This window comes from Barbus barbus (assembly GCF_936440315.1).
Source record: "Barbus barbus genome assembly, chromosome: 16".
Taxonomy (NCBI): Eukaryota; Metazoa; Chordata; class Actinopteri; order Cypriniformes; family Cyprinidae; genus Barbus; species Barbus barbus.
Window position 1 is genome coordinate 6,251,129 of NC_136744.1, and position 24,283 is coordinate 6,275,411.

The 24,283-nt window shown below is 39.3% G+C and overlaps 1 protein-coding gene across 1 annotated transcript in view; it reads right to left on the minus strand.

Moving 5' to 3' along the window:
- Window positions 1-18,148, minus strand: part of LOC306882444 (synapse differentiation-inducing gene protein 1-like) — a 41,812-nt gene extending 23,664 nt beyond the window's left edge. The window contains exons 1-2 of the mRNA XM_079437059.1: window positions 17,797-18,148; window positions 7,628-8,244 (exon numbers count right to left, since the gene is read on the minus strand). Of these exons, the coding sequence (XP_079293185.1) occupies window positions 7,628-8,197 (570 nt within the window). The 5' untranslated portion in view covers window positions 8,198-8,244; window positions 17,797-18,148. The remainder of the gene's footprint in view (window positions 1-7,627; window positions 8,245-17,796) is intronic.
- Window positions 18,149-24,283: the final 6,135 nt, after the last annotated feature.

Below are 24,283 nucleotides of genomic sequence, written 5' to 3' on the forward strand. Positions count from 1 at the left end.
TATCATGAACTAACATGTTCTTGTGTATGTAATCACAGCTTGCATGTGTTAACGGTGTGCAGATGAATGTTGCTTTTTTCACCTGCGCACAAGGACATAAACAGCTTGCACAACCTGGCTCTCTTGTCACCAATTTGCAGCAAAATGCCCTCTGCATATGTTAACACATCGAGGGCACAGTGACCTGCAGCACCCGGACGACAGTTCGCTCTCACACACAGTCTCAAAGATGACTGGGGAGAGATTTTTCTTTTGTGCACAAAAAGTATTCTTGTAGCTTCATAAAATTCAAGTTGAACCACTGATGTCACATGGACTATTTTAATGATCTCCTTACTACCTTTCTGGGCCTTGAACGTGGTAGTTACTGTCTATGGAGGGTCAGAAAGCTTTGGAACGGGTTTAGAACAACATGCGGGTGAGTGAATAATGACAGAATTTTCCTTTTTGGGTCAACTAAACCTAAAAATCGCTTGCCATTAAAATTTTAAAATGAACATCTAACAGAGATACATAAATGGCAGCTGTGGCCGCCAGACATTCAACATTAAAATAGGTATTTTAATGGACCACAAAGAACCACAAAACCAATCATAAGGGTCAATTTTTTGAAATTGAGATTTATATATCATCTGAAAGCTGAATAAATAAGCTTTCCATTGATGTATGGTTTGTTATGATAGGACAATATTTTATAAGGTCGGGCCAGCTCCAGCTTCCCCTGTCATCAGTGGTGGAGGAGTTTGAAGTCGCCAAGTGCAGACTGTCCCTGACATAGTATAGGGACTATCGAGACCAACTCACCAGGGAAGCAGAAGTCAGAACAAGATCTGGCTGTAAGTGGGCTGCCAGCACGGCAATTAACCAGGCAGAATGTTCTCTTAGGACCAAAGACATCATTGGAAACCCTTGCACTGGAAGACAGGGTCTAGGAACGGCACATTTCCAGCAGTGGTCAAAGTCCACCCCTAGGGAGAAGAGAACCATGATCCAGGATGAAGTCCGAAACCTTGAGGAAGAAGGGAGAAGAGCAAAATCCATCGAGCTCACAACTCAAGGCGCTTGGACGAGGTGGAACCTCCCCAAGAGAACAATCACATGGGGTGAACTGTGGCGGCTGGAGCCCTTCCGTATATCCTTTCTACTCCGAGCAGTGTATGACACCTTACCAACCCCAGTCAATTTGCACAGGTGGGGAGGAGGGAGGACCCACTGTGCAGGTTGTGTGGTGGGAAAGGAACAATGGCGCACATTCTGTCAGGGTGTAAGATCGCATTAACACAGGGGAGATACAGGTGGCGCCACGACAAGGTGTTGGCAGTGCTCGCAGACATCCTGGAGCAGGAAAGGAGGAAGAAACAACCAGCCAGAGCAAGACCACTGCTGAGTACCATCGCCTTTGTGAAAGAGGGCCAAAGACCTGTTGTCCACAGCCAAGCCAGGCAGAATCTCCTGCAGTCAGCCAAGGGATGGGAAATGGAGGTTGACCTCGGGAGGAAACTCCACTTCCCCATGGCGGTACTGTCTACAACTCTAAGGCCCGACATCATTATGTGGTCTCCAGAGGGAAAGAAGATCATCCTGGTGGAGTTGACGGTACCGTGGGAGGAGGGCTGTGAGGAAGCTGCAGAGAGGAAAAAAGGCAAATACCAGCAACTTGTCCAAGACTGCCGGGACAAGGGGTGGACAACATGGCTGATGACGGTAGAAGTCGGATGTCGAGGATTCCCAGCTCAATCTGTGTGGAATCTATTGACAAAGGTTGGACTGAGAGGCCACTTGAGGAAAGTAGCCGTCCATAGGCTGGGAGAAGCGTCAGAGAGAGCCTCCTGTTGGCTCTGGCACAAGAGAGAGGGTATAAGCTGGAAGCCTGGAGGAGAGGGGCAGTGACCTGGCCAGTCACTGCTGACCCACCAACTGGAGGGTGTTGTGGTTAAGGGTCAAAACACTCAGAGAAGGTTGGGGACCACCTGATGACCTCTCTTCCAGGCCAAGGCTTCATGTTAGCATCACAGATGTATTGTACAACTGGCTGAGACACAACTATTAGAAAATCTGGAATCCAGGGTGCTGGAATCATCAGGGGAAGTCGTGGCCTAATGGTTAGAGAGTCAGACTTGTAATCCGAAGGTTGCGGGTTCGAGTCTCGGGTGGGGGGAGTGAATGTCCAGCGCTCTCTCCACCCTCAATACCACGACTGAGGTGCCCTTGAGCAAGGCACCGAACCCCCAACTGCTCCCCGGGCGCTGCAGCATAAAATGGCTGCCCACTGCTCTGGGTGTATGTTCACGGTGTGTGTGTGTTCACTGCTGTGTGTGTGTTCACTGCTGGGTGTGTGTTCACTGCTGTGTGTGTGCACGTTGGATGGGTTAAATGCAGAGCACGAATTCCGAGTATGGGTCACCATACTTGGCTGAATGTCACTTCACTTCAAAAATCAAAATATTGAGAAAATCCCCTTTAAATTTGTCAAAATTAAGTTCTTAGCAATGCATATTACTAATCAAAAATTAAGTTTTGATATATTTACAGCAGAAAATTTACAAAATATCTTCATGGAACATGATCTTTACTTAATGTTCTAATGATTTTTGGCATAAAATAAAAATCAATAATGTTTACCCATTATTGGCTATTGCTACAAATATACCCCAACGACTTAAGACTGGCTTTGTGGTCCAGGGTCACATATGTGACAATCATCAGGGTTACACACAACACTAGAAATGCAATAAACATTAACATAACAAACAATAAACAAAGCAAAATAAGAGAACATGCAACAATGTAACACAACACCCTACTGCTAGCAAAAATAATTAAATTAATTTAAATGTGATGCAGGACATTCTCAGAATGTCTTTCGCTGTAATTTATGTTACAGTAAATTAATTCTTACAATAACATTACATATATTGCTATGTTAAACCATTTACAATTCTCACTCTATATGCGACTTACATTTAACCAATTAACAGGTTTTTAATGTAACATTTTTTACAGTTTTTTTTTTTTTGAAAATGATAAACATTTTTTACAGTGATGTCACTGTTGTCTTAATAAGATATTTCCAATGCGACCTGTCAATTAAAAAAGGCTTTTGTTTAAAGTAATGTCAAGTTGATACAGTCATATTAAATAAAGCATTTGCAAGGAAGGATTTTTTTGTTTGTTTGAGTCATATATACTGATTATTCAACTGTATATGATATCACGATTGCCCAAGAAGTCTTCCGGATTTATCGAGAGTCAAACGTTGTGTGGCACAACAATTGGGTGGAAGCTTTCTGAAGCTGTCATTTTATGCAACCAGTTTTTTTTCTTTGCAAACCTGTTTATTTTCTTTGAAAACTGTTACGATCACCGGCTGGAGTGCCCATGAGCTCCTCCACAGGGCACTCCACCTCACACTGTTTTCACTCCCTCAAAACTACATTCCCCATAATCCTTTGCCTGGACTCTTGATCATTGATTGCATTCACCTGTGTCTTGTTACCTCATCCGTCTCACCCTATTTAAAGTCTGGTTTTCCTCTAATTCTTTACTTAGTCTTGTTAATGTCACACTGGTTTTCTTAGCCCTCAGATTTTGGTTCCTTTGCCGTGCTTGTTGATTTGTTTTTGTTTGGACTGACTGCCCTGTGCATGGCCTTTTGCCTGTTTATGGACTACAGCTTCTGGATTACACTTCAATAAAGAGCTGCATTTGGATTCTCAGCCTTCGTGTCTGCACAGATCGTGACAGAAACATTTAAAATGTTCTATTACGGTAATGGGGGGAAAAAGGCAAAAGTTCATATAAAATACAATATAATAAAGCTGTTTAATTTTGGAGTGAAGAGTTACCTGGGAATGTTTTTGTAAGATTCCTCTTATTCATTCTGACACACAAAATGGTTGTGAAACACAAGACATATTTCCTAAACCCCTGTGAATCACTAGCAGTGTATTTATTCCATAATATTCACTTATACGTACAAGGACAATTCACAATACGCTGGCAATATAATAACTGTATTAGCTAAAAGCTATATTTCAACTGTAGTCCTTAATTCGAGGCAGCGTGTAGAAATTAAATGACAAATGGATTTTAATATAATTTTGATTGTAGCATCTGGGTACACCATATTTCTAATCATGCAAATGTGATGAATGTAGATTGAACAGTCTGATTGCTGAGTTCCAGAGTGACCTCATCCACAAACCTCAGCTCACATCTTGCGAGATCTCATTTGCTCAGATTGGCTTTTTCTATGAAGTGGCAAGTTGCTCTGATAACCTGGCACATCGTTTTCCAAACAGCATGTCATGTGATGCAACGTGTGAGGATGTAGCGGTGCAACAGACTGAGAAGTGTGTGTCTGCATAATAGAAATGTCAAGTGTTTCATTAATTTGATTCCAGAAAGAACTTCAAAAAGGCCAGAGCTTCTAAAGGCTGCGATTATGAAAGGAGGCATGATAGAGTGCAGGTAAGAAAGCAGCGGATGTAAATTCACTTCTCACAAAAAAAAAAGAAAATAAAAAATGAAGCACTTGTGAAAGCAATAAGGGAAAGTGTTACATGAGTCATCGGAGCGACTGCACATGCTGTCCCGTGCTGTATGATGTGATGTTTTCCAGGCCAGTGCAATCAGATTTTCATTCCACACGTTTAATAGACTGATTAATCTCTCCATAAATTACATTTCTGATTAGCCATTAACGTTGTATTATGGAATACCCAAAAGAGATATGAGAGTGCCTGTAGAGGGTTATGTAGTGCATTCAGCTGTAATTGAACTATCACAACATGCTGCAAGCAATCACATGCAGTGACAGTTTTCCTAAAATGTATATTTTGATGAGAATTACAAAAGAATCTGCTGTAAAATTTTCCATTAAAATGAAAAGGTATAGGCCATGATACAATCATAACCACTTTAAAGTTCACACATAAAATGATTTTTTTTCCCCAGCATGTTTTTCTAAACCTATGGAAGCTTGTTTGTGACAGTATGAAAAAATAAATAAGGCAATTGTAAAATGGTAAATATGGTTATTTTTCTCAGAATTCTGAGTTTATGTCTCACAATTCTGCCCTTTTTTCTCACAATTTGGAGACAAAATTCTCAGAATTGCATAAACTCGCAATTCTAACTTTCTTTCTCGCAATTCCAAGTTTACATCTCACAATTCAGAGTTTATTTTTCACAACTCTGACCTTTTTGATTTTACTCCTTAAAATTCTGTTGTTGTTGTTTTTTGTTTCCACCACAGAATAAAAACAATACAGGTTATTGCAACCTATCTCACAATTCTGACCCTTTTTCCTCCAATTGGATGTTTATATATAAGTTAATGTTTATTGCGAGTTATAAAACATCTCACAATTCAGATTTTATTTATTTATCCATCCATTCGTCCCATAGTGGAAACAAGATTTCGTATAAACCTATTGTTATAAAGGTAATCTTCAAACAGCTCTTTTCCATACAATGACAGTTAAAATTATAATTCAAAATAAAATGTATGTAGTTCTGCATAAAGATAAAACACAAAAAAAACTACAATGCTTCAAGACAAGTCAATTTATGCTTCACAATATTAAATAAAAAACAGTATGAAAATTGATGTGCAGCCAATAACCAATATTGTATCAATATACTGTGCATCCCCAACAGTATATGATACTTTTATGGTATTTTTGGTCTGTATTTATTTATTTATTTGATCTTGGAGGATGTAGTCACTATATGTTGTTGTTAAATTAAATAAAAAGCTGCAGGAAGATGTTTCACACACACACACACACGTATATATGTATGTATGTATATCCAAATTGTAATTTTTAAGCTGTATAATCAGATAAGGCTTTTTGGGGATCATGCATTTTAAATCAAAGTGAGCTCGATGCAACACAGGCTGCAGCACATCTGCAGTTTCGCTGTGCTCTTCATTGGCCACTCGCGCAGGACTCTGTGAAGCTGTACATCGGCCTCAGAACAGGTGGTGCAAACAGGCGGGAAGCAGCAGGAAACTGGCTGCCCAGACCAGCTCTCTTTACACTCTCTACAGCCTTCTGATCACCCACTCTCTCTCCCAGTCATCTGGCAAGAGCTCTAGACACATGCTCGCTCAGATCAGCAGCACCATATGACAGGGTGCTGTTAAAATAGGGGCAAAAACAGAGCTCACACCTTCCTTATAACACTGGATAACAGTATGGTTTACATTGGTAAGAATTACCTCTAAACAAAACATTTGTGTGGTGCATTAATTATTTGAAAAGACTAAAAATCCAGCTGGCTCTGTTCCAAAACCTAGTGAGCTGCCTGCATGGGCAGCATTGTAAAGCCTGGTCTATGTATTAGAGTGCGCATGCAAAAAAAGTGACACATATGATTACGTGATCGCAGCACTTCCGGTAATGTATTTTGGTCCCCTCAAAGGTTTGTGAGGTCATGCAAACTTCAGAGTCAGTGCATCAATCACTCTCACCAAATTTATATATTTTTTTTAAACTTCTCATTATCTGCCTTGCGAGATTTATCAGTTCATAGTAAATGCTGCAACACAATAACAAATGACTGTATCTGCTCTGAGTTTGAGTTATTTTAGCATGCATTTGGAAACACAACCATGCACCAACCATCTTCCTGAACTGGCAATGAGAAGCGCTTATAAACTTGATGTTGTCAGTAAAAGAGAAACTTTAAGGGCTTGCTGTTTTTTTTTAACCAAAATTAAAGCTTGTTTTAATGTCTGAAAGTGAATAAATTAAGACAAACTAAATTTAAAACAAATATATTAAGATGAATTAGTATTATAAGTGTAAAATATTATTATTGTTCTTAAATACTAGATTGTTTGACAGTGAAATATTACAATCATAATATCACAATGGTAATATATCTTATTTTGTTTTATATTTTTATTTGTATTTAAAATAATTATTATATTAAATACTTGATTTTTTTTATTTTACAGTGAAATATTACAATACTAATTTCTTATTTAATATTTTATTTGTATTTAAAATTAAATGATACTTTTTCTTAAATGCTTGATTTTTAATTTTACAGTGAAATATTACAATAGTTTTTCAATATTTTTATATGTACCTAAAATAAAATAATAATTATTACATTTGTATTTTTCTTAAATACTTGATTTTTCTTTATTTTACAATACGATCTTTTAATAGTAATATTTTGATAAATATTATCAAAAATATTTGAAATATCTTTTGTACATAAAATAATTGCTAATATTTTTTTTTATATTTATTTTTCTTAAATACTTGATTTTTTTATTTTACTATGAAATACTACCATAGTAATATTTTTTTATTTTGTTTAATATTTTTTTTAGTAAGAAAGATATTCATAATAAAAAAGCAATAATAACCATTATAATCACTTTGATATATAATCACTAATACTGATTTTTTTTTTTTTTTTTTTTTTTTTTTTTTTTTTTTTTTTTTATTGCAATCACAATTTTAGCAGAAAAATCACGATTCCTCTCCCCCACCAAATCATGCAGCCCTACCACTGACTATAACTATATGCACAAAAACTTCTTATGTTCTCCTTTGTGCGTTTGGATGAACTATATTTAAACGTGTATTAATATGTAATCTCTCACCTCGAGTTCTTGGAATTCATCATCATCATCATCTACATCATAGGAGAGCGTCTGGATCTTGGCGTCTTCCATAGACAGATCCAGCAGCTTGCTCTCGGTGAACAGAATCCCATCTTTAGCGACAGCGGAGCCGGACGAAGCGGGGGTCATCTCCTCAATGAAGGTGGTCTCGCAGCAGTCCCCCCCCTCTCCCCATGCTCTCAACACGCTCTCGGGGTACAGAAGCAGGTTGGGTCTGTAGTAAGGGTCTATAGCCTGGGGCAGGGCGCTGGGGTTGAGCAACTGTGGGGGTCCTCGACCATCCAGTGTCCCATTTATGTCCTTGGACACCACATGGCCCTGGTACTGTGGGGCAGAATAGACTGACACCAGTCCTTCCTTAGTCTCCACCATCAGGTTGTGGGTATTGATCAGACCATTACGTTTGCAACATTCATGTCCCAAGTCTGCTCTCCCCGCTAATGGGGTCTTCCCTTGAGTAAGAGGGTCTTTCTCATCTGCCGCTCCTGTTTCTAGTCGTGTTCGGACCCCTTTCTCCATGCTGGTCTGGTGAAGGAAGCCTTGCCTCATGAATGGCTTTGTGGAGGCATGAGGTTCAAGTATCACTCCCCTCTTTCCTGCAAAAACCACATCCGTCTGGTTATAAAACTGTGATGGGAGAATTTGATGGCACGATAATTGACACATAGTTTGGGGTGATTAGCAAATCAATGACAGCGGTTGAAATTTTTACACTGAAAAAAAACAGTAACATCTAAATTAACTGCATTTATTCAAATCAAAAATATTATTTAATATCACTGAATCATCCTAAATATATTAATTTACACTACCAAAAATACTTTTTATGGGCTAAATAAGACTGAAATATCTTTTTGAAGTACCAAAAAGTGAAGAATTTGTTGCATAAATATTGTAAATTGTAGTAAAATCATCATTATAATATATAATATTATGTTAATATTAATTAATAATTAATTTGCAACATACATTTGTAACTTTCAACAGTATTATATTTCTGTCATCATTTTAGTTGAATAGAATTAAAACAACTATTATAACAATAGAAGATTATTATTATTGTTATGACTATTATTATTATCTTTCCTGAAACGCCAGTGTACATTTAATGTGGTTTTATTAAAGTTCAACTATTGAGAAACACCATTGAAAATTGAAGGAATGAAAATTCGTCCACATGTGTTATAGCTGCTATGAAACATTTAATGAGATTAATGCATTTATAATGATAAGGCTTTATTTTCTTTATGCAAAATATTGTTGTTGTTGTTTTTTCTGAGATTCAGATTAATAGAAGAAACTGTAATAAATTGGAATTCAATTTTATTGAATTTACTTATACATTTTTTTCAGAGGAACACAGATTTAATTTTTAAGGCCACAGGAAAAGACAGATTCATCACAGCTTTAACAAATCTGATGTCTGAATATGAGTGAATCCCATATCACAATTTAAATCAGCCCTTTAAGGGTAAAGGCATCTGTGAAAAGGATTAGACACCCTAAAGAGCACTGGATACCCTCCAAGGAAACATATATCAGTTTAATAGGGCTGGTGTGAAAAAACATCAATACCACATTAAAGACTCCATGAATATAACATTAAACACTAGCATTGGACCTATATATCAGCCAGACCATTTAATTCCATGATATTCAGTTCGTTTGTTTTACTTAATTGTATTATGTAGCCTACACTATAACAGGCACCCTGCTTTATAAATACATTGGCCATAGAAAAACCTCCATTTGTTTACAACGACTGCATCAAATGCATAAACCAAACAGTCTGTTATTATTAGCCTCTACATGTGGGTGACTTTTTTTCTTCATGTTTAAAATACATTGTAAATGCATTATTAAATAGAGGCTATTATGTGTTGTGATGTGTGGGTTTTTAGTGATTGAAAGACACCAGTTAATCATTTTTAGTAATCTTGTTAAACTATAAGTCAGTTTTTTTGTTTTTTTTTAAGTCGTGACGTATTGTCAAGTATGGTGACCCATACTCGAAATTGGTGCTCTGCGTTTAACCCATACAAGTGCACACACACAGCAGTGAGTAGTGAACAAATCCACACACACACACACACCGTGAACACACACCCGGAGCAGTGGGCAGCCATTTATGCTGCGGCGGCCGGGGAGCAGTTGGGGTTTCGGTGCCTTGCTCAAGGGCACCTCAGTCGTGGTATTGAGGGTGGAGAGAGCGCTGGACATTCACTCCCCCCACCTACAATTCCTGCCGGCCGGAGACTCGAACCCGCAACCTTTCGATTACGAGTCCGACTCTCTAACCATTAGGCCACGACTTCCCATTTTATATAAAAATATATAAAATATAATAACTAGTAACTAATAACTTATGATGCCCAAATAATAAATCTTAGTTGAGGTAACATATAAAACACATGGAGTAAATAACTTTTAAAACAATTAAAACATTTTAGCTGAATAGACTATAAAACTAGTTTAGTAAAGGTTGAGCCAACTAAAAAACAACAATTCAGATAACACTTTGAAGAGAGAAATTGACTGGAAGTAACATTTCTGTTGAGGTAGCCTACTAAATAATAATGGCAGCGGCTATTTGCACTGTGAAAATAGCAGTATTTTTTTAACAATATGCTATTTACACAGTGCAAATAGCTATAGATTCTATTTAAACTTTGTTAAAATAGCAAGATTTTCTACTATTTATACTACTTATTGCAAATAGTGGCAATTATCTGCACCTCAGGATTGTATTACATTATAAAACAGTACGCAATAATAACCTATTGAGTGTAAATTATAGATTTAATTCAAATTATTAAATGGATGCCACCTTATTGGGACAATTAATCCCTCCCTACACCTACTGTAACCCTACCGATACTTTATTTTCAACTTTTTGATGATTTCCTTCATTTTTATTGAAAATAGATGCCTTTCCGATGTGATATGAGATTTGAAAAGGGAGAAAACAAGTTAGGCAAAAGGAAGGCTCGAACTCGGGTCAATCTACGCCACAGAAACTGATGCTGAACGAGCGTCCTGTTTTAGTGTTTACTAACCCAATCACACGTTGGTGGGCGGAGTTAGTGTAAACAGCCTTTGCCAACAGGGCGGGCTATTTGCACTTAATGTAAATAGACACTCCGAATAAATAATGATTTAAAAAAAAAATAATAAATAATTTAGAAATTTTTACAGTGCATCTACAGAAAACTGTCTAATTTAAATAACCACAAAAATTCACAAAATAGAAATTAATAAATAAATAAAAACAGAAAATGAAGTGGAATGACTACTACAGTTCTCTTTCAAACATTCGTTCGGTATCTCACTATGGGAATCGCCTCGGGCGTGACCAATCCTGGAAGCACCGATTATACCACGTCTGTCGGTTGACAGACCAATCACGACAGTGATGAGAGAGTCCCGCCTCCCCAATATATACCACTGCATAAAGGTCCCTACCTCATTCTCGTTCTCTTCCCCGTGAAGATCCTTTTGGAAGCTATTTTCAGCAGATCCTTGTTGGGTGGCCGCTAAACTGTTCACGGACTAGCCGATTTTTAGGTACGTCACCGAACGCGGCTGCTTTTTGGTTGGGAAAATACTTTCTGTTAAAGTGAATATTTTCTTTCTGCTGTATTTTCTAGTAGGGACCAGCGCGTCAAGGCGGGTTCTCATTTTCTTTATCGAGGAGTTACAGCTTTTTTCTCTTAATTATTCCCTCATGTTAAGTGGTGTGACCGATCGATACGATCCCAGCGCATTTACAGGAATAATTTGCTGTAAGACACTTTATCGAGAGGTGATCTCGTTTATCTCTCGGTGTTCGCATCTTTGTTATGGCGACTGCGAGCCCATCCAGCAGCACAGCGAAAGGGAAAGATCCCTCTCGTCCATGTGCATGCGGGTCTATGATCTCGTCTAAAGACTCTCACCCTCTGTGCACAGGCTGCGCTTGCTAATCCCGAGTGCTGCCCGCACTGCTCTCAGTTCCCGTTAAGGGTTTTGGAGCGCAGAGTAAGAGTCGCGGCCACGAATAAAGGGGACCCAAGTCTTTCCGCGCCTCCCGCAGAAATGAACGAGGTTGCTCCGCGGGCCCAGTGCAGCTGGCGGGAGTTGATGGACAAAATTTCTCCGGAACTTTCTCCCCTCTTTGAATCAGACCCTTTGGCAGGGGACAAAGAGGAGGAGGATGAAGATGATGAGGCAATTGCTCATCTCTTAGAGGAGGATTTGGAAGATGAAGACGAAGAGGATGCTATCCTCCCTCCTAATCTTTCTTCCAGGCCTGGCAGTGCGATGGGTGAGTCCCCCTTCCCCATGCCAGGGGAACTGGACCTTATTGAAATGTGTAGAAGAGCAGCTGCTAAACTCTCTGTTGACTGGCCATCTCAGCAAGAGGGCCAGGGTGCAGAGAGGGATTTATATGATGGGAAGAGGCTGCCATCGCGTACTTCCCCAGTCAAGCAGCTGATACCAGCCGTCCCAGCATGTGTCACAGAATGCGGAGCTTCTGGGACAAACCCTTCTCACATAGGGTTCCTGTTAAATGTCAGTCGAATTGTCGGTGGCAAGTCACCTCCACCACAATCGACGGGCAGCCCTATTCTCCTCCTCTCCTTCTCTGCCAGGCCGGACAGAGAGGCTGTCTGCTTCTCTTTTTCAAAAAAGTTACCGCTTCTCTGCCATGGCTGTCAGAGCCCTAAATGCCACCTCACTGCTCACAGCATGCCAAGCTGAGCTCATGGAGGAGATGGGGAGGCAGATTGATGCTGGGTCAACGATTCAGCTTTGTGGGAAGAAATCTGCGTCATTGCAGAACTCAACCTGCGCTCATCGAGGGGAGCAGTCCAGAGCTGCAGCCGCAGCATGGGCCTGGCCGTGGTGGGTGAAAGAGCCCTGTGGTTGGGTCTGATGGGCTTATCAGAGAGGGAGAAGGCAGAGTTCCTTGATGCCCCAGTGGAGCCGAAAGCCCTTTTCGGGACTGCAGTGACAAATATGCGTCAGCAGTGCGACTTGCACAAGACTTCCCAGGAAGCCGACTGCTCAGCCACCCCAACCCATGCGTCCAGGGTTTGCCTCTGCTTCCAGGGGGGGTCAGTCAGGGTACATAAGGGTATGTACCCTGACTGACCCCGTACAGGGTACACCCTAGCCCCCCCCCCCCCCCCCCCCCCACCTCAGCAGCCAATGCAGGTGGAGGTTCACCCAAAACAGCCCCAGTCTAGAGGTAAGGCCTCGTTTGCGGCAGCAGTGGCTAAGCATCGCCCAACTAACCCTCAGGGAGGGAAAAAGCAGCGGGCGACCTAACCTGTGGTCTGGCTTTGGGTCAAAAGAGGGGCTACAGCACTCACGGAGTCTCTGTAGCACCCCTCTGCACAGCACAGGAGTCTTGTTCCCCCCCTCCAGCAAAGAAGCATTGGGGGTGTGATTCAAGAAAAATGTTCAGAGGAAGGAAGTTCTCTTGTTGGAGTGTTGGCAGCAGTTCATCCAGTGCCCCACACGTTGTTTCTTCCCTCTCCACCCGCGGGGTTATGCAAGAGAGAGGACGAAAGTTTACACAAGTCTTCCCCTTTGAAAGAAATAAAAATGTTTCCTGTGTATCCAGGCAGTGTGCCAAGAGCACAGATTTGTGTGAAAATAAAAACAAAAATACACACAAATACATCCAAATCAAAGCTGCAATCCCTAGCTCCGCTGCTGGATGGTGCTGCCGCGCCATCAGTGAGCGAGAGCTACAGCGGTCCAATCCAATCCAATCTCACGCAGAGTTGGCGTGAATGCGCAGTACACCCTTGGGTATTATCCACGATAGAACGTGTTAATGTCAACAGCAGAAGGGGAGTCAGCTCAGATTTTAGAGGAAGAAATAACCTCTCTATTGAGCAAACGAGTAATTCAGGTGGTGCTGCTGGAGGACAGCCAGCACGGCTTTTACTCCCGGTACTTTGTCATTCCCAAAAGAGGTGGGGGTCTCCGTCCCAACCTGAATTTGCGGAACTTCAACAAACACCTCAGAAAGTACAAGTTCAAAATGCTCACAGTAAAAACATTATACAATGTTATTCGTCCCAGAGACTGGTTTACATCAGTAGATCTGAAGGACGCTTACTTTCACATTAGCATTTACCTGGCACACAGAAAATTCCTCAGGTTTGCCTATCAGGGCACAGCCAACAAATTTTTGACGATTCCGTTCGGTTTGGCATTGGCCCCACGAACTTTTACGAAATGAGTCGAGGCAGCTCTAACACCGCTGAGAATAGCAGGTCTGAGAGTGTCAGCTTATTTGGACGATCTCCTCTGTCACGGCAGCAGGCGGAGATAGATAGGTATCTGCTTGTGTATCATTTAAAAAGCTTAGGCTTCAAAATAAACGAGATGAAAAGCTGCTTAGTGCCCATGCAGGAAATTATTTACCTGGGTCTCAGGCTGAACTCAGACCTGTATCAGGCGTTTCTATCAGAGGAGAGCATCAGGTCAATTCGTGGTTGTCTCTCCCTTTTCCAGAGGGGGAAAAAAGTCCCATTCAGACTATGTTTACGTCTTCTAGGCTTGATGGCCTCGGCAGTGTCTGTCATCCCATTGGGACTGTTGCGAATGAGAGTTTCAGTGCTGGGTAGCGGCATGACGCTTATGTCCAAAGCGCCACCTCAACCCAAAAGTGATAGTGTCATCACATTGCTTGCGCGCTCTCCGCTGCTGGTGAGATTGCGTTTTTCTCAAATCAGGGACTCCGATGGGAGCTATTTCTCTGAGAAAAGTGGTAACGACGGATGCGTCGCTCACAGGTTGGGGTGCAGTGTGCGAGGGCATAATAGAGAAGGGAAAATGGCCCGTCTTACTACAGAACGCACATATAAACTTCCTGGAACTGTCAACAGTGTTTCTAGCATTGAAACATTTCATGCAGTTCCTACGGAATCACCACGTTTTGGTCAGATCGGACAACACAACGGCGGTGGCATATATAACTCGCCAAGGGGGAACCCGTTTTCCCCAGCTTCACAGTCTAGCACGAAAACTCATTGTGTAGGGCTTGAAGCATTTTCATTCATTACGAGCGACTCATGTTCCGGGAATAATGAATGTGGGGGCAGATCTCCTGTCCATGGGGAATCCTCTGTACGGAGAATGGAGTCTCCACCTTCAGGTATTAAACCAGTTGTGGGAGAGGTTCGGCCAAACTGCCGTAGTTCTCTCCGCCTCGCACGAAAATACCCATTGCCCTCTATTATTTTCTCTGGCGAGAGAAGGTGCACAGATGGGTGTGGATGCTTTGGCTCACCCGTGGCCCAACGTACTGCTTTACACGTTTCCTCCTCTTAGTCTGATAGTACCAACTCTAAAAAGAGTAAGAGAGTACGGTCACTCAATAATACTGATCGCTCCGAACTGGCCAGGGAAGTTGTGGCTGACGGAGATAATCCAACTCCTGCGCAATCAGCCCTGGCCTCTCCCGTTGCGCAGAGACCTCCTCTCACAAGCGCATGAAGAGATTTTTCATCTGGCACCGGACAAAGTGGCTCTTTGGGCCTGGCCCGTGAGAGGTTGAATTTAAGTGTTACGGGTTTACCTCCGAGGGTGATTGAAACAATTCAAAATGCAAGAGCGGCTTCGACGCGCTCTGCATATGATAGGAAATGGAATGTATTTGATTTATGGTGTGCGCAAAGGCAAATTGTATCTTTTCAATGTTCAGTGGCAGAGGTGTTGTGTTTTCTGCAAGAATTTTTAGATAAGGGCAGAGCCTTCTCTACCTTTTAGGTTTATTTTGCTGCAATTTCTGCATGCCATGTGGGGATTGACAGAAATACTATAGATCAACACCCGCTTGTGTGCAGGTTTATGAGCGGTGCGCGGCGTCTGAACAGGGTTTCAAAGCCACTGATTCCGCCGTGGGATCTGTCCGTGGTCCTTAACGCACTCTCTCACCTCCTTTTGAGCCGATAGGTAATATTGATTTAAAGCTCCTTTCGCTAAAAGTTGCTTTGTTATTGGCTCTTTTGTCAGTTCATAACTCCTGTATGTTGTTTGCTGCGGATTTCTCGCGAGTATCTCTCAAGACTAATCCAGCATTTGTGCCTAAGGTGAGCGAGTCAGCTTTCGCCTGTGGACAGGTGGATTTACTGGTTTTTCATCCCCCGCCTTTTTCCTCGTCGGAAGAAGAGCGGCTTCATTGTTTGTGCCCTGACCGTGCGTTGTGTCATTACGTGGACAGGGCAAAGGGATTAAGAAAGCGTAATCAGTTATTTGTTTCATGGGCTGATTCTCATAAGGGTAAACCTATTTCTCGTCAGCGCCTGTCCCACTGGCTGGTGGAAGCTATAATAGCTAATAATAAAGTTATAATAGCATGGGTCTAAGTCCTCCAGAGGGGCTGAGGGCTCATAATGCCCGTGGGTTATCCACCTCGTGGGCGTTGTTTAACGGCGTTTCAACTCAGGACATTTGTGTGGCGGCGAGCTGGGCTTCGCCACACACTTTTGTCAGATTTTATAGGCTGGATATCACAGAGCCTTCGTTGGCTCATTCCGTCCTTTTATTTCACATGTCTCCATCCTATTCTGTAAATAATACATGAAGGGCTTGTGTTATTATGTATCACACACTACTGAGTTGGTTGGCATGCCTGCTTAGGACAGCATATCTGCAATACGGGAGTTGTCTATATCCCATAGTGAGATACCGAACAAATGTTTGAAAGAGAACTTTAGGTTACTCACGTAACCCCGGTTCTCTGATAACATGAGTGAGGTATCTCACCACACTTCCCTCCTTGCAGTAGCACGGGGAAGAGATATGCTGAGAATGAAGTAGGGACCGTTATGCAGTGGTATATATTGGGGAGGCGGGACTCCCTCATTACTGTCGTGATTGGTCTGTCAACTGAGGCGATTCCCATAGTGAGATACCTCACTCATGTTATCAGAGCACCGGGGTTACGTGAGTAACCTAAAGTTATTGGCTGATGTGGGTAATCTCAAATCGCACATAATAAAATTACAACTTTTTGAAAGTCAAGCTTTGGATTTTTCTCTCAAAAACTAAACAGACGTGTAACAATTGATTTCTTAATTCCGAGGTGTTGGGTGGCGAATTCCCTCAGTCTTTATAAAAATTGATATATGTATGTAGGCTATATATATATATATATATATATATATACTATAAAGAGAGAGAGAGAGAGAGAGAGAATACAAAATCAGAAATTGAATCAATTCTGTCGAACCAGCTATCGGAGTCGATTAAAAAGCCCTAACGTTTTCACCTGGGAAATGGAAAGCCGGAAATGGATCTCAAGCCCAGTCATCACTAATGCTTTAAGCGGAAGGGAAGGAAAGCTCTGTGGCTCTGCTCCATCCTGTATGCCGATCCAGATCGCATTTAGTCTGTGCATTGCGTGGTAAAGCAAACAAGAAATGTATGCAACTTGCTTGCCAAATAGCCTACACAATATTAACTAATTGTTCAGGGAACCTGTATAAAAACTTTCACTTTACGCTGCTGAATAACAGCACATGGCAATAGGCCATGATTATTCAGTAGGCTACCCCAGCATTTTTCCCACTCCTTATTTTTCAAAGCAAGTTTTTCTGTATGGAACATTAGTTTTTTTTTTTTTTTTTTACGTGATTTTTTTTATCCAGTATTATGTAATTTGAACTCTTATTTTCTCTCAAACCCTCAATTAAAGCTCATTTCATAACTAAAATATATAATTTTCACAAACCAAAACATGAATCCGAAGGGTTTTGCACTGCAAGACTATTCTGAAAAAACAAAGCAATCAAAAACAGACCTGCGTCCTAGATCTATTCATGGACTCAAATCTGGCTGAGGCACAGAACCTAGTAAATATGTCGTATAGAAGAACCAAACATACACATCAATGCAAGATTAATTATTTAATGAACATATAATCCTTCACCATTACAGTCATCAATCAATCAACCTGTGCATCAAGTGAGTTTTGCTTTATGGTCCTATGCGTAAAATGCACCAGTGCAAGAATGAGATGAAGGGTGACAAACAGACCCCGAGAAAGGTTTCTGTTGCCAGGCTTCAGAAAGGCTGTGATGCACTGATGTCATCTTGGTGCAATCATTCATTTGCTGTACAAGTTCGTGATCAGACTGGTAACTTACCTTCCAAGGTGAGCTGGTATAGCAGTCAGTTAATGTTCATCTGAATAATCTCAATGACTGCTGAAACGTTCGAGGCTTATATCCGTTCACAATGTTAATTTTGGAGCAGAGTAATAAATAAAAAGTGCAAGTGACCAGTTTTTGTCCCCGTTTCGAGAAGTCATCTATCAAGAGCGGAGGAAAAAATCACCAACAAAAACCTTTCATGCGGACACGATGTCGATTATACTGCATTTTGCCAGCCGTTTTAATACGACTGCGGTAAGACTAGTTATATAAAGCGAAAAGACGCGTCGATGTCCAAGCACTATAATGCACTTGCTTTCTCCTCATCTGCGCTCTTTATATGGATGCGCTCGAGTTCCCCTGGGTCCTAAAGATTGCACAGGACAGGACCGTTTGTTTTCATGATTTATATATTTATTTATTTATTGTGCTTAATTCCAATTTATACTAGGTAACAATACAACAACAGCGCATACCATTTATATTATGACTTGCAACTAAAGGGTGTAATAAATATATTCACGATACCGCAAGATCTTATTGCTTTTATAAAAGCGATGCCACATAATACACATTATAATTAAGCTATATATACTATTTTATTAGGGGGAAATATCTGTGGGGGTTGCACAGTGATATGTGACCCTAGACCACAAAACCAGTCATAAGGGTCAATTTTTCAAAACTGAGATTTATAAATTTATCTGAAAGCTGAATAAATGAGCTTTCCATTGATGTATGGTTTGTTAGGATATGACAATATTTATCTGAGATACAACTATTTGAAAATCTGGAATCTGAGGGTGCAAAAAATTTAAATATTGATCAAATCGCCTTTAAAGTTGTCCAAATGAAGTTCTTAGCAATGCATATTACTACTCAAAAACTAATTTTGATATATTTACAGTAGGAAATTTACAAAATATCTTCATGGAACATGATCTTCACTTAATGTCCTAATGATTTTTGGCATAAAAGAAAAATCACTAATTTTGACCCATGCAATGTATTGTTGGCTATTGCTACAAATATACCCCAGTGACTTAAGACTGGTTTTGTGGTCCAGGGTCACATATGGCGAACAGCTGTTCCCGCTGTTGTTAGGCTATGTGTGTTGTTGACCAATCAGAAGCCAGGACAAGAAATTTGGTTTATAAATTAAACTAATTCCATCACACATTGAGATCAAATTATGACAGCATGTGCATAGGCAAACAAATGAATAACAAAATTAAAATAAAATCTTTATATTAGACAATATAGATGGAGGAGAAAAGATTGAGATATGAAGATAGGCTAAATATTTATCTTCCTTCCAAAATTATTCCTGTTCTTTGTTTTATCCAGCTCTGAGCCACAATCTAAACAGACAAATTACAGTGAAATTGTTGCTGTCTACATCAATATTGTTTGAACATTAAATCTTCATGTCAAAAACTTGCATGTTAATTATTGTTTTAAGATTTGCGTGCAAGAGAGTTAGGAACAGGGCTGGCCCTGACTAATTTGGCAAGATTTTATCTGGTGCCAGCCAATTCCACCACCGACCATTCACACAGAAACTGCATAGCTTTACAACATAAAACAAATAGGCTGCAATATAAATAATTTTGCACAAAAAACTGACATTAAGTCAGCTATAGCTATTTAAATTATAGAACTTCAAAGGTAGCTGTAATATTTAAGCTAATCTTTATCATATTGTAAAATTGCAATACTAATATTCATGTCTTAATTCTTCATTTCAAACATTCTTAAATTTAGGGGTGCACTTATCTTGATTTTGCATGTCTGATTCTGATTACCCATTTTCTTACAAGCAAATCTGATTCCTATTTATTAATACATATTTTATATTTTTTTAAGCAAGAGACAAGAAAGAATGAAAATATGAGTATAACATGATGTTTATCTTGCACTATAGCAGGCCAAATCTTTATCATCATTCATAATCAAAGCCCAAGTATGGGCAATATAACCCCACCTGCCTTATCAAACTAATAAAAATAGAGGGAAAAGCTGAATAGTTGATTATGCATAAAGTTGGTGGTTTGCAGAAATTAGACCCCTTGTAGAAATTAAGTTTGCAATAACTGGGGGGAATAACTTTGCAGCAGCAATTTTAGCAGGATAATATAAAACAAGACAGTATTTGGGTCTGGACCACAGCAGGTTAGGTGTTGTTTTTGCAAACTTTATTCAGATTCTCAATTGCAACACTGCCATCCAGTGTTTAAAAAGTAGAAGACAAACTGTATATGTATGTAGAAGCAATATTAAAGGTGAATTCCATTAAAACGGGTACAGTTTTGGAGCATTAAGATTTTATTTATATATATATATATATATATATATATATATATATATATATATATATATATATATATTCACATGCAGAGGTAGGCTATAAGAATCTTCACAAACATATAATAAGGAACAGCTTGCTAGGGCTACTCCTAACAACTATAAAACTAGATCCTTGTTTTTGATTTCTACGCCTTTTATTTTCTACTGGAACAATATCTTTAATCATGTAAAATTGGAATCAAATTTGGTCATTACCTTTCCTTACAAATAAGTTTAAGGAAATCTCATATACAACCCAAATTCCGGAAATGTTGGGACTTTTTATTGAATAAAATGGTATTTCATTGAATAAAATTAAAACTAAAAGACTTTCGAATCACATGAGACAATATTTTATTCACAATAGAACATAGAGAACAGAACAAATGTTTAAACTGAAAAAGTTTACACTTTTATCCACTAAATGAGCTCATTTCAAATTTGATGCCTCAAAAAAGTTGGCACGAGGGCAACAAAGGGCTGAAAAAGCAAGAAATTTTGAAAAGATTCAGCTGGGAGAACATCTAGAAACTAATTAAGTTAATTGACATCAGGTCTAGCTATAAAAGGGATGTCTTAGAGAGGCAGAGTCTCTCAGAAGTAAAGATGGGCAGAGGCTCTCCAATGCAGTTGACATGTTACTTGAATGCAAACAAAGTGTTGTCGATTAATCAATCTGGGTTTCGTAAAAAACACAGTACTACAACAGCTGTATTGAAAGTTCTAAACGATATCGTGGGCTCGATTGATAATGGTGATTTTTGTGCTTCTCTTTTTATTGACTTGTCAAAGGCTTTTGACACAGTGGATCATGAAATATTGCTGCTTAGATTGAAGAGTGTTGGTTTATCAAGTGATGTTATTTCCTGGTTTACAAACTATTTAAGTGGAAGGACTCAGTGTGTACAAGCTGAGGGTAAATTATCTGATTCATTGGTGATTGCCAAAGGTGTTCCCCAAGGATCTGTGCTGGGCCCCCTTTTATTTACTATTTATATAAACAGTCTTGATTATGACATTCAGGATGCCAACTTTCATTTCTACGCAGATGATTCTGTCATGTATTGTAGTGCTTCTTCTGGTCAACAAGCCATTTTTAAGCTTCAGTCAGCCTTTGATATCATTCAGTCACGGATTCACAGTTTAAAACTTGTTCTGAATGTTGATAAAACCAAGTATATGTTGTTCTCAGGTTCTAAAAAATCTGACAATAATTTATCCTCTCTTCAGACCCTACATGGTACCGTGATCGAATTGTAAAAGAGTACAAATATCTTGGCATTATTGTGGATGATGTATTATCTTTCAGCTCTCACATTACTCAACTGAAAAAAAAAATGAAAATTAAGCTTGGGTTTTATTTTAGGAACAATTTTTGTTTTTCATTTAATGTACGAAAGAAATTGGTTACTACTACTTTTTTACCCGTGCTTGATTACGGTGATGTAGTGTATCAGTTCGCGCCATCAAGTCTTCTTTCCTCTTTAGACGCCGTTTATCATGGTGCTTTAAGATTTATATCAGACTGTAAACCTTCAACTCATCATTGTATATTGTATAACAGAGTAGGTTGGTCTTCTTTGTTTATTAGAAGAAAAATGCACTGGTATTTAATTATTTATAAAGCCATTTTGGGGTTGTTGCCCTCATATCTCTGCTGTCTTTTAAAACAGAAAATCGTTGAGAAATACTTTCTTCGCTCACAAAATTGTTATACTCTTTCTATTCCTTTTGTTCGATCTGAATTAGGTAAAAAGGCTTTTATGTACGCAGCTCCGACTGACTGGAATCTTCTGCAGTCGAAATTGAAATTACAGAATTTGCTGTCTTTGGATCATTTTAAAGTCGTCATCCGGCAAATGGAAATCGACTCAATGATATGTAACTGTTTTTAAGTGTCTCTAGCTTGTTTGTGTTGTAACATTCTGTGATGAAATTGATGTATTGCTGCCCATTTTGGCCAGGACACTCCTGCGAAAGAGATTTTTAATCTCAGAGAGTCTCTTCTGGTTAAATAAAGGTTAAATAAAAAAAAAATAAAAAAATCTGTGAAAGTGTGTAAAAAGATTGTGGAATACTTTAAAAACAATGTTCCTCAACGTCAAATTGCAAAGGCTTTGCAATCTCATTATTTACAGTGCATAACATCATCAAAAGTTTCAGAGAAACTGGAGAAATCTCTGCGTAAGGGACAAGGCCGAAGACCTTTGTTGGATGCCCGTGGTCTTCGGGCCCTCAGACGACACTGCATCACTCATTGGCTTGATTCTGTCATTGACATTAATAAATGGGCCCAGGAATACTTCCAGAAACCACTGTCTGTAAACACAATCCGCCGTGCCATCTGCAGATGTCAACTAAAGCTCTATCATATATGAACATGGTCCAGAAGCGCAGTCGTGTCCTGTGGGCCAAGGCTCATTTAAAATGGACGGTTTCAAAGTGGACAAGTGTTCTATGGTCAGATGAGTCCAAATTTGACATTCTTGTTGGAAATCACAGACACCGTGTCCTCCGGGCTAAAGAGGAGGGAGACCGTCCAGTGTTTTAACAGCATTCAGTTCAAAAGCCAGCATCTCTGATGGTATGGGGGTGCATAAGTGCATACGGTATTGGCAGCTTGCATGTTTTGGAAGGCACTATGAATGCTGAAAGGTATATAAAGGTTTTAGAGCAACATATGCTCCCCTCCAGATGACGTCTATTTCAGCAGGACAATGCAAAACCACATACTATGCTATTACAACAGCATGGCTTCATAGTAGAAGAGTCCGGGTGCTGAATTGGCCTGCCTGCAGTCCAGATCTTTCACCTATAGAGAACATTTGGTGCATCATTAAACGAAAAATGCGTCCAAGACGACCACAAACTCTTCAGCAGCTGGAAGCCTATGTCAGACAAGAATGGGACCAAATTCCAACACCAAAACTCCAGAAACTCATAACCTCAGTGCCCAGACGTCTTCAAACTGTTTTGAAAAGAAGAGGAGATGCTGTAAGCATGCCCCCGTCCCAACTATTTTGAGACCTGTAGCAGGTATCAAATTTGAAATGAGCTCATTTTGTGGATAAAATTGTAAAATTTCTCAGTTTAAACATTTGTTATGTTCTATTGTGAATAAAATATTGGCTCATGTGATTTGAAAATCTTTTATTTTTCATTTTATTCAAATTTAAAAAAACGTCCCAACATTTCCGGAATTCGGGTTGTAAATTAATTCATAGAGTTTATCCAACAAAAGAATTTCTACAAAAATGTTTTAATTGATATTGATTTAAAATGCTCTTTTTGTGAATGTTCCACTGAAACAATTTCTCATTTATTTTGGTCCTGCCAATAAACTCAGCATTTTTTTAAATAATGTGGAGGTTTTATTGTTGATAATATATTTAAAACATTTTCCTTATCTTAGAAACATGTGATTTGGAGTTATTATATGAAGGATCGCTCTTTAAAGGATGTTGGTTTAACATTTTCACATAAAAACAAAAAACATTCAATGGTGCTTACTTGCAAAGTAAATTTTCTGTAGTGTAAAATATATAAAGTGTAAAATATGTTCTATATATATTTGTCTGTAAACTGATGCTTCTGTACCCTCTCTCCTTTTTTCCCTCTTTTTCCTTCTTGTTGATGCATGTGAAATGTTCTTTGCTGTACAGTGGGAGATGGCATTGTACATTATATTTGTTAAAAAAAGAACAAATTCTGCACCAATTAAATAAAACAAATATGTTTATAATCGGGTGCGTAGATTCAATCAATAGAGAAAAATACAAGAAGGAAAGGCAAAAAAAAATAAAAAATCTGCACACCAAACAAAATGCAAAGTTCAAGGTCCTTTGAACAAAAATGTATTCCTGAAGATTTACAAAGAGGTAACTACAACAACTAAAGTGCACACACACAAAAGCAAACGTTTCAGTCCTGGCTGGACTATCTTCAGTGCTAAAGATTACAATAATTAAGGAAATCAAGGCACAAAACAGATGAGACATCAGATGATTAACTGAATCAACTGAACAATTAATTGAAAATGCAATACGTATTCATTGTTGTTTGTGCACGTGCACTTTAGTTTTGATTTATTCTTCAGGAATAATTTTTTGTTCAAAGTACCCTGAACTTTGCATCT